Here is an 11,700-nt window from a genome sequence, read left to right as displayed (position 1 = left end):
ACGCTCTGTCTCTCTCTGTCTCAAAAATAAATAAACGTTAAAAAAAAAAAAAAAAAAAAGAATGGCCAAAATCCACAACATTGACCATACCAAATACTGAAGAGGATGTAGAAAACAGGAACACTAATTCATTGCCAGTGGGAATGCAAAATGGTACAGCCACTTTGGAAAACAGTTTGGCAGTTTCTTTTTTTTTTTTTTAAGTTTGTTTATTTTTTTTTGAGAGAGAGAGGCAGAGAATCCCAAGCAGGCTCTGCACTGTTAGCTCAGAACCCAACTCAGAGCTCAAACTCACCAACTGTCAGTGAGATCATTAGTTGGGTCAAAATCAAAAGTCGGATGCCACCCATGCACCCCTTGGCAGTTTCTTATAAAACTAAACTTGCTACCATGTATTTTCTTTTGCACAATTTGCCACCCTAGAAACTCATTTTTTTTTTTGGTATTATTTCTCTAAAAATGTATTTTCTTTTGTTAAGATGTTATATAAGCTCAAGTTCTAACCACTCCTTTGAGTTACTCATGTCTGAATACTCCCACATGTATTTGTAATGCACTTTTTTAAAAATATAATTTATTGTCAAATTGTGTAACGTACATGTTAATACACTTCTCTTTCTTTTTCTCTTAAGCTATCTTTTGTTAATCTAATTTATAAGCCTCCAACTGAGAACTTGATAGGCAGAGGAAAAAAAGACATTTTTCCTTCTGCTTAAGAGGTTCTTTATAAGAGGATTTGTTGAAATATAGGATTACTAGCAACAAACCATCTTCAAAATGTCTAAGGAACTTCACTCAATCACTCACAAGCCCAGTGACCTTGATTTCCCTCCAAACCTTTTAATTTCAGAAATAGGGTTCAACTGGTTGCTGGACAACACACAATATGGCCATTCAAAACTTATGGGAGGTTCCACAACTTCAATGCAGCTGATGGGTAAGAACCAAAAAAAGGTAACAGGTGAATTCATCAAGGCATCTGGCGGATGTGGCAGAAGAAGGCTTCAGGAATATAGGTGTGGCCACCTTTATTTCTGACACAATACTGCAGATGGCTCAGAACTTCTTAGTAATAATGAGCACAAAGGGGCTGCAGATGACCTAACCCAACTTCCTCAATTAGAGATGTGAATACCAGGGCCTTGTGAAAATACTTTTTCCTAATGTTCTAAAGCCTCAGTAAGCAAGTTCATGTTTGAGTGATCAGAACCCAGAATTCTTGTCTCACTAGATTTTCTACTTTTTATTTTCCCAAAGCTTTGAGACACTTAGGAGAAGGCACAGAAAAGAGAAGTCTTTAATAAGCTTCAGTAAAGGGGCGCCCGAGTGGCTCAATCAGTTAAGCCTCTGACTTCAGCTCAGGTCATAATCTCTCGGTTCCAGCCCTGCATCAGGCTCTGTGCAGACAGCTCAGAGCCTGGACCCTGCTTCAGACTCTGTCTCCTTCTTGTTCTCTGCCCCTCCCCCACTCACATTGTCTCTCTCTCTCCCTCAAAATGAACATTAAAAAAAATTAGTAAACTTCAGCAGAAAACGAGCCTGCTGGCAACATCTGACCGGGATCTTCATGTAGCTAGAAATGACTGGCAGATGTAAAGGCAGTTGTGAGGCTGCCACCCCAAAGGCAATCCATCTGGGCTTCCTGAATGAGGAGGCAGTCTTCAGGTTCTATTCAACGATAATATCCTAGGAGGTTTTCATTGGATAGGGACTGTTAATTTTGGCTTTGGGCTAGTCTATTCCCATCTCTGATCAGGTTTCCTCATTTGTACTATACAGATAAATACTTTTTAATATTATGATTCTATGGAATGCCAGAATTAAGCTCAGTAATATTAGAGAATGTAAAATGAGAAGTAAAAGAATTACACCAAGCAAGTTTTTTTTTTTTTTTAAGTTTACTTATTTTGAGAGAGAGAGAAAGAGCCCCAGTGGAGGAGAGAAAGAAAGGGAGAGAGAGAGAGAGAGAGAGAGAATCCCAAGCAGGCTCTGTGCTGTCAGCACAGAGCCAGATGTGGGGCTTGAACTCACAAACCATGAGATCATGACCTGAGCTGAGACCAAGAGTCAGACGCTTAATCAATTGAGCCACCCAGGCATCTCTGAGCAAGAATTTTTAACATATGAAATGAAAGGAAAGGGTTGTTTCTTGTTTTGTTTTTTTTTTTTTTTATCCTTAGCTTTTTAAAAAAAGAAAAACAAATCATTATGTTTGCTAGGGCTACGATAACAAAATACCACAGACCGGGTGGCTAAACCAACAGAAATCTTACAGTTCTGGAGAGCAGGAGTCTTGGTAGAATGGCTTCTTCTGAGGCTTCTCTCCTTGGTTTACAGATGACTGCCTTTTTGCTGTTCCTCACATGGTCATTACTTTGTGTGTATGTCCCTGGTCTTTTATCTCCAAATTTCCTCTTCTTATAAGGAACCCAGTCAGACTGAATTAGAGCCCACCCTAAAAGTCTCATTCTAACTTAATCACTTCTTTAAAGGCCTTATCTCCAAGTACAGTCACATTCTGAGGTACTGGGGTTAGGAATTCAACAAATGAGTTTGGAGCATGCAGTTCAGCTGGTAACAACCAACTATTCTAATGTTCTCATTTTAAAAGCTTTTATTTATTTTTAAGTAATTTCTACACCCAATGTGGGGTTCGAACTCATGATCCCAAGATCAAGAGTCACGTGCTCCTCAGACTGAGTCAGCAAGGCATCCCTAATGTTCACTGTAAAATGCTGTGACCAAACGCATACTTCTGGGGAGAAATTATTTTATTTTAGGACATTATTACCTACTTTAAAAAAAAAATACATACTATAATTACTTGAATTACATTAATAATATTTTACTATAGGTAACATACCTAGAAATCTAGTTAAAATGAAAAACTTTTTGTTTCATTAGTCTTCACAAATAGTATTATTAAGTAGTTTATGTGATTTCTGTGAAAATGCACTGTAGATGATCTTCTTCAAAAAAGTATATAAAAATCTAAAATATCATTCAGATTCCATTAGTATACAATCCAAAACTGAAAAGTTTAAAAGAGATTAGTCTCCTTTTATAAGGGAAAAAGTGTTGAAAAGAGCTAATTTTACTGCTGGGACCTGATTAGTTGCTCATAATAACTTTCCTAGAAAATAGTGAATGAAATATAGAGCTCAGAGGGCAAAACTCACTAAATACAAAAGGCAGACTGTCTTAGAATTCCATGTAATGAAACTTATGTTAGCTAGCTCTTTTAATTACAATTTCAAGTCTTATAGATACAGAAATTCTATTTTTTCCAGAACAAACATGCATATCCTTATAACATGACAGAGAAGAAAACAGACAGATTTTTAACTGTTGAGCCCTTTTACTTTTTAAGCTTGGCAGTCAACAATTTTTTTCCCTTTTCCTTCACAGCCTGGCATTCATCTGATTCATTAACTTCTCCAATTTGATTGCTAGGGCCATGTTTCCTTTAATCTTCAATTTCCCTGACATGAATGCCATTGTTGGTTTTAGTTTCCCTAAAATGAGAAAATGAGAGAAGGAAAAGCATCCATTAGTGCCCTTAGGGATATACCACTTCAAGAACACACATTATAAAAAGAATCTCCTTGAGTTCTATAAATCTCGGAAGCACACAAATTCCTATTCCATAATTTTTTTTATCAGTACCTTGGGAATCCCGATTCCTAGGCTTAGACGTTAAAAATATATTATAGTATGAGAGATAATGTAAAAACAACAATCAGCAAAAGATTATATCAAAAAGCTGAAGATGCAATATTTATATACAAGTTACAGTACATTAAAGGTACATCGCCCTCAGATGAATTATAGTAAACAAATCTACCTACTTTAGTTGATTTTCCAATCTACTTGTTCGTTAAACTTTAGCATTTCAGGTTTATATTTAAAAAAAATCAAATGTTGTAAATACATATGATATTCTTAAGAAATTATCATTAAAAATATAGGGTAGGGACAACAAAAGTGTTAGCAATATTTTAACCACAGAAATGCCAGGATGTAAAACCTGAGTATTAAAATGGAATTGTAGTTAATAACAACATAAAATAAACTGAAGCTCCACAGAGGGAGTAAATTTTTATTTGCTACTCTTATTCCAGTGTTAGTACATGTAGGGTCTGGCACATAGTGGAGTTAATGAGGAAACTGAGGCTCTGAGAGGATTTTGACTTCCCCAATGTCACATAGCGTGTATATAATGGTATTGCAATTCAAAGCCAGGTGTTTCTGATTCTCATTTATAGTTTTCTGACCTATAGCATGCCAATTTATATATAGATCACATCTCCAGCAGGCACAATATATGTCTGGTACATTAGTAGACTTCTACTGGGCCACACACAGACAGGATCTTTGTGTGGGTTAATGTATTTATATATATTGAGATATTAAATACCTTCAAATTCTTCTTTTTAAAAATTAGGAAACATATGTTTATTTCAGAGAGAGCATGGACGCACAAGCTGGGAAGAGGGTCAGAGGGAGGAAGGGAGGGCAGGGGAAGAGGGAGAGGGGGAGAGGGGGAGAGGGGGAGAGAGGGGGAGAGAGGGGGGGAGGCGGAGAGGGGGAGAGAGGTAGAGAGAGAATCTTAAGCAGGCTCCATGCTCAGGGCAGAGCCTGATGTAGCACTAGATCCCACAACCCTGGGACTCATGATTTTGGCCAAAATCAAGAGTCAGATGCTCGACTGACAGAGCCACAGGCATACCAAAACACCTTTAAATTATTCTATGTAGGGGTTGTAACACAATATTATAGATTGCTTAGGGATAGAAAGAATCAAGTCTAATTCTTTTACTTTAATGAATAAACTGAGCTGTGCAACCTTCTACGGAAATGTGATGTTAAAATACCAACATTTACAAATAAGTAAATAAAGGGTAATTTTTATTTACATTTAGGATACTGGAAAATCTGGGTTTTTTTTTTAATGTTTATTTATTTTTGAGAGAGAGAGCCCAAGCAGGGGAAGGGAAAAGGGAGGGGGACAGAGGATCCGAAGCAGGCTCTGTGCTGACAGCAGAGAGCCCGATGTGCGGCTCGAACTCACAAACTGTGAGATCATGACTTGAGCCTGAAGTCAGACGCTTAACTGACTGAGCCACCAAGGCACCCCGATCTTTGTTCTTTAAGAGAACAGAACAGGGGCGCCTGGGTGGCTCAGTCGGTTAAGCGGCCAACTTCTGCTCAGGTTATGATCTCACGGTCCGTGAGTTCGAGCCCCGCGTTGGGCTCTGTGCTGACAGCTCAGTGCCTGGAGCCTCTTTCAGATTCTGTGTCTCCCTCTCTCTGACCCTCCCCTGTTCATGCTCTGTCTCTCCCTGTCTCAAAACAAAAACAAAAACAAAAACAAAAACAAAAACAAACAAAAAAAAACGTTAAAAAAAATAAATAAATGAACAGAACAGCTCTCTGGAAACCTACAATCACTGACATCTAGGTGCCCTTCAGCTAAAAAATTGGCTCCCTGTTCTGTCACCCTCCAGTGGAACCTACTAGTCCTCAAGCCCTACTCACACATACGCAGCTTCCAACCAGCTTTATGGAGACTTGCCTACAAAGATGAATAGACATCATTAAAAAAAAATTAAAGGGGCGCCTGGCTGGCTCAGTTGGTTGAGCATCCGACTTCAACTCAGGTCATGATCTCATGGCTTGTGAGTTCAAGCCCCGCATCAGGCTCTGTGCTGACCGCTCAGAGCCTGGAGCCTGCTTTGGATTCTGTGTCTCCCTCTCTCTCTGCCCCTCCCCGACTCATGCTCTGTCTCTCTCTCTCAAAAATAAATAAACATTTAAAAAAAAAAAAAAGGAGCGCCTGGGTGGCTCAGTCAGTTGGGTGTCCAACTTCGGCTCAGGTCATGATCTCACGGTCTGTGCTGACGCTCAGAGCCTGGAGCCTGCTTTGGATTCTGTGTCTCCCTCTCTCTGACCCTCCCCAGCTCACACTGTCTAATCTCTCTCTCAAAAATAAATAAACATTAAAAACAAATAAAAAAGAATGGACATCAAGTGGAGACAACAAAACACACAGGTAAAAGCCATCTGGAGGAAACAGTGAGGCACTGAAGAAAACTCAAACAAAGTAAATGAAAAATAAAAAATTCCATAATTCATGTCCTTATTGTTAAGAGAAGACATAACAACAAGGTATTAAGAACAGAATGCTAGAGAAAGGGGGAAGAACAAAGCACAGGAGAGAGGGAAAAAAAGAGGAAGCAACTTAAAGGGGTAGGGGAGGAAAATGAGAAGGAAGGGAGAGAAGCAGCAGCAGAAGGCGAACAAAATGGGATTGAGTGAGTAGGAAGGGGACGGTAAGAGAAGAAACAATGACTGGAATTTAAGAAGCAAAACAGGTGAACATATGAGAAGGGGGGAAAATAAAAGAGAGGGAAACAAACCATAAGAGACTCTTAATGATAGAGAACAAACTGACGTTGATGGAGGGAGGTGGGGAGAGGATGGGGTAGACTGGTGATGGGCATTAAGAAGGGCACTTGTTGGATGAGCACTGGGTGTTGTGACTGACGAATCACTCCTGAATTCTACTCCTGAAACCAATACTGCACTGTATGTTAACTAACTAGAATTTAAATTAAAATTTGAAAAGAAAAAATTAATGAAATTAAAAAAAAAACCAATGACAACAAAGGTGAATGCCTGGAAATTAAAAAGTTGACAGATAATACTAAAGTACAATAGGAAAGAGGCACTTGCAGATCTCTGGTCACAGAAGTCAACTCTCTATTGCAACCATCCCCCTCCCACTGCAAAAGTCTCTCTCCATGCACCACCCCCAAAAACAGTCTTTCCAAATTAAGTTTCTCCTTACTATATAAAAAAAGAAAATAGTTCAAAACAGGAAGGTGAATCAATTTCCCAAAAAATAAAAAGGTTATACAAAGAGAGATGTGCAACCGAAGAAAGAGATGATGAAAGATCAAACGTTTTCTCCAGAAAGTGAGAACTGAGAGATCAAAGAGATAAGACACATTCCCAGGGGCCCACCAAATACCCAGGAAAATGAAAAAAAAAAAAAAAGAAAAAGAGAAAGAAAAAAGACCACACGACCCTGCATCATTGTGAAATTTCAAACCACTACAGAGAAAGAGAGCATTCTGATTCCAAAGCTTTTAGAAAGAAGAGGGGGTAGACGCAAAAGATTAAGAACAACAATAGTACCAAATTCTCAATGGTAATCTTAGAAGATGGAGCAATGGCTTCACAATTCTGAAGAAAAATGAATTTCAACCCAGAAATCTCTACCCAGCCAAACAATGTGTTGGGGGGATACAAGTAGTTTTAGACACTCACAAAATACTACCTCTTCTGTATCCTTTCTCGTGAAGCTACTGGAGAATGTGTGCCAGCCACCAAAAGAGGATGTAAGCCAAGAAAAAACATGAGACACAGGAAAAAAGAGGTTCAGTGCTGAAGAGAGTTAAAAATTTCTAGGATCACAGCTGCGTGGCAGGCTTAATGAGCCTATCTGTCTATTATAACAAGACAAAGGGCTCCAGGAAAAAAGTAGACTGGTAATCCGACACAACTGGCACAGTGGAAAAGTGTATCAAAAGGTTGTGGGAAGAGAGCATAGGAAGATTTTGCTCAGTTTCTTTACACCTATTCTAATGGGGAAAAATAGGGCAATTATTATGTCCAGGAAAAAGAAAAGTTCTGAGAGGAAACATAATAATAGTATACTATTTGACTCAGCAGGAAGCTACATCAGAATCATAATTATTTCAACAAACACAGAGTATTGACTTAAGCAAAAATGGTGATATAATTAATTGGGAGGATGGGAGAGGGGGAGGTAAAGCAAAATCAAGGTGCTATAAAGAGAACTTAAATCCCACCTGCCAGTCTTTACTGAATCTAAACAAAACAGCATTAAGTATACATCTAACATTGAGAAATGTGATCGCATTGAAAAATGTGGAGTTAGATAATGAAAGAAATACCAAAAATACCTGAAGGAGATCACCTCTGTGGAGAAAAAGGGGGAAAGGCCAAAGAAAACTTTTTGAAAATATATACTTTGGAGGCGCCTGGTGGCTTAGTCGGTTAAGCATCTAACTTCGGCTCAGGTCATGATCTCGAGGTTCCTGGGCAAGCCCCATGTCAGGCTTGCTGCTGTCAGCAAAAAGTCTGCTTCAGATCCTCTCTTTCCCTCTCTCTCTGCCTCTCCCCCACTCTCACATGCTCTCTCTCTCTCTCTCTCAAAAAAAAAAAAATACACATACACTTTGGGGCACCTGTCTCAGTTGGTGGAGCATGCAACTTTTCAATCTTGGGGTCATGAGTTCAAGCCCCATGTTAATTTTTTTTTAATTAAACATTTTTTAATTAAAAAAATAAAAATATATACTTTTAAAAACTGAGGTGAAATTCAGAGGATATAAAATTAACCCTTTTATTATTTTTAAAAAAATGTTAATGTTTATTTATTTTTGAGAGAGAGAGAGAGACACAGAGTGTGAGTGGGGGAGAGGCAAAGAGAGAGAGGGACACAGAATCAGAAGCCGGCTCCAGGCTCCAAGCTGTCAGCACAGAGCCCATTGCGGGGCTCAAACTCCTGGATAGCGAGATAATGATCTGAGCTGAAGTCAGCCACGTAACCAACTGAGCCATCTATGCACCCAAAATTAATCCTTTTAAAGTGAACAATTCAAGGGAGGTGGGTGGGAGATGGGCTAGATGGGTGATGGGTACTAAGCAGGGCACTTGTGACAAACACTGGGTGTTTTATGTAAGTGATGAATCACTGAATTCTATTCCTGAAACCAATATTGCACTGTATGTTTAACAGAAATTTAAATTAAAAAAAGAAAAAAATAAAGTGAACAATTCAGCATTTAAGTACAGTCACAGTGTTGTACAACCACCACCTCTATCTAGTCCCAAAACATTTCTATCACCCCAAAAGGAAACCTACATCCATTATGCATTCACATTTCCCCTTCCTTCTAGGCCCTGGCAACCACCAATCAGCTTTCTGTCTCCATGGATTTACCTATTCCAGTGTATTATATAAAAGGATTCATATAATATGTGATCTTTTGTGTCTGGCTTCTTTCACTTATTTAAGTTTTCAAGGTTCATCCACATTCTACAATGAATCAGTACTTCATCTCTTTTTATGGCTGAATAATATTTGTTTATCCATTCATCTGTTAATGGACATCTGGGTAGTTTCCAACTTTTGGCTACTGTGAATAGAGCTGATATGAACATGAGTATACACGTATTTGAGAGTCTATTTTCTTTTGAATATAGGCGTGGAAATGCTGGGTCATATGGTAATTCTTAGTTTTGTTTTAATGTTTATTTATTTTTGAGAGAGAGAGAGAGCGTGAGCAGAGGAGGGACAGAGAGAGAGGAAGACACAGAATCCGAAGCAGGCTCCAGGTTCTGAGCTGTCAGCACAGAGTGCAACGTGGGGCTGGAAGCCACAAACCGTGAGATCATGACCTGAACTGAAGTCAGATGCTCTACCAACTGAGCCACCCAGGCACCCCATATGGTAATTCTATATTAATTTTACCAGTACATCTATGGTCAACTAATCTTTAACAAGGTTGCCAAGACCATTCAATGGGAAAAGAATAGTCCATTTAACAAATGGTGCTGGGAAAACTGGATATCCACACGTAAGCAAATGAAGTTGGGCTCCTACTTCACACCATACATAAATATTAACTCAAAATGGATTGGAGGCCTTGGGGAGCCTACGTGGCTCAGTCGGTTAAGCGTCCTACTTTGGCTCAGGTCACAATATCGTGGTCTGTGAGTTCAAGCCCCACCTCAGGCTCAGTCCTGACAACTGGAGCCTGCTTCGGATTCTGTGTCTCCCTGTTTCTCTGCCCTTACCCCGCTCACGTTCTGTCTCTCTCTCTCAAATGAATAAAACATTTAAAAAAATGGATTGGAGGCTTAAATATGAGAGCTAAATCTAAAAACCCTCAGGGATGCTTGCGTGGCTCAGGCCTCAGGCATTTAAGTGACTAACGCATGGTTTCAGCTCAAGTCATGATCTCACAGTTTTTATGTTTGGGCCCTGTGTTGGGCTCTGTGCTGACAGCATGGAGCCTGCTTGGAATTCTCTGTCTCCCACTCTCTGTCCATCCTCTGCTCATACTCTGTCTCTCTCAAAAATAAATAAACATTTAAAAAAAAGTGAAAAGATAACTCCCCAAAATTGGGAGAACATATCTGCAAATGATGTATTTCATAAACAATATCTTCTTTATACCTGGAATGTATAGAGAATACTTATTTTTAATAGAGAAGGTCTTTTTTTGTTGTTGCTTTTTTTTTTATGTTTATTTATTTTGAGAGAGAGAGAGAGACAGAGAGAAAGAGCACTTGAACAGGGGGGAGAGAGAGAGAGAGAGAGAGAGAAAGAGACAGAGAATCCCAAGCAGACTCCATTCTGTCAGTGCAGAGCCTGATGCGGGCTCAAACTCACAAATCACGAGATTATGACCTGAGCCAAAATCAAGAGTCAGATGCTGAACCGAATGAACCACCCAGGTACCCCTGGAATATATAAAGAATCCTTAAAACACAGTAAAAAAAAAAATAGGGGGGGGGGGTTCCTGGGTGGCTCAGTGGGTTGAATGTCTGACTCTTGATTTCAGCCCAGGTCATGATCCCCGGGTCATGGGATCGAGTCCCACATCAGGCTCTGTGCTGAGCATGGAGTCTGTTTAAGGTTCTCTTTCTCTCTCCCCCTACCCCTCTCCCCCACTTGTGTTCTCTCTGTCTCTAGGATGGAAAAAAATAATAATAAAAACCAACTAAAAAAAAAAGACACCCAATTAAAATGTGCAAAGGACCTGAAGAGACATTTCTTCAAGGAAGATGAACATATAACCAATAAGCACATGAAAAAATGCTGAACATCATTAGTCATTAGGAAACTGCAAATCAAAACCACAACGTGGTATCACTTCACACCCACCAGGATGGCTATTAAAACAAAAACAAAAACAACAAGTGCTGGTAAGGGCAAGAATGCAAAGAAACAGAAGCCTCCATAACACTGCTAGTAGGAATGTAAATGGTACAGCTGCTGTGGAAAACAGTTTGGCAGTTCTTTAGAGAGTTAAACATAGAATTACCACATGACCCAGCAATACAAGAGAAATGAAAACGTAAGTCCACTCAGACACTTGGCCGCATATGTTTATAGCAGCATTACTCATAACAGCCAAACAGTAGAAACAACCCAAACGTCTGTTAACAGTGAAAGGATAAACTAATTATGGCATATCTCTATGATGGAATACTATTTGGTCATAAAAAGCAATGAAGTATTGATATAAGCTACAACTTAGATGAACCTTGAAAACATTATGCTAAGTGAAAGAAGCTACACACAAAGGTTACCTGTTGCATGATCCCATTTATGTGAACTATCCAGAATAGGCAAATCCATAGAGAGCAAGAGAGAAAGCATTATTAGTGGTTGCTAGGGGATGGAGAAGGCTGGAATGAAAAGTGTTACTTAAATGGTATGGAGTGTTCTTCTGGGGTGATGAATAAGCTTTGAAACTAAAGGGGGGGGCGCCTGGGTGGCTCAGTCGGTTAAGCGTCCGACTTCGGCTCAGGTCATGATATCACGGTCCGTGAGTTCGAGCCCCGCGTCGGGCTCTGTACTGACTGCTCAGAGCCTGA

General features: G+C 39.5%; 1 protein-coding gene across 2 annotated transcripts in view; it reads right to left on the bottom strand.

The window, feature by feature from the left end:
- Positions 1–2,810: 2,810 nt before the first annotated feature.
- HSDL2 (hydroxysteroid dehydrogenase like 2) overlaps positions 2,811–11,700 on the bottom strand; it is a 69,454-nt gene continuing 60,564 nt past the window's right edge. For both annotated transcript variants that reach the window (XM_049636417.1, XM_049636422.1), the window contains exon 11: positions 2,811–3,515. In XM_049636417.1, the coding sequence (XP_049492374.1) occupies positions 3,403–3,515 (113 nt within the window). In that variant the 3' untranslated portion in view covers positions 2,811–3,402. The remainder of the gene's footprint in view (positions 3,516–11,700) is intronic.

Source organism: Panthera uncia, chromosome D4, assembly GCF_023721935.1.
Source record: "Panthera uncia isolate 11264 chromosome D4, Puncia_PCG_1.0, whole genome shotgun sequence".
Lineage (NCBI taxonomy): Eukaryota > Metazoa > Chordata > Mammalia > Carnivora > Felidae > Panthera > Panthera uncia.
The sequence above is the reverse complement of the archived record's forward strand: the minus strand, read 5'-3'. Positions and strand labels throughout refer to the sequence as shown.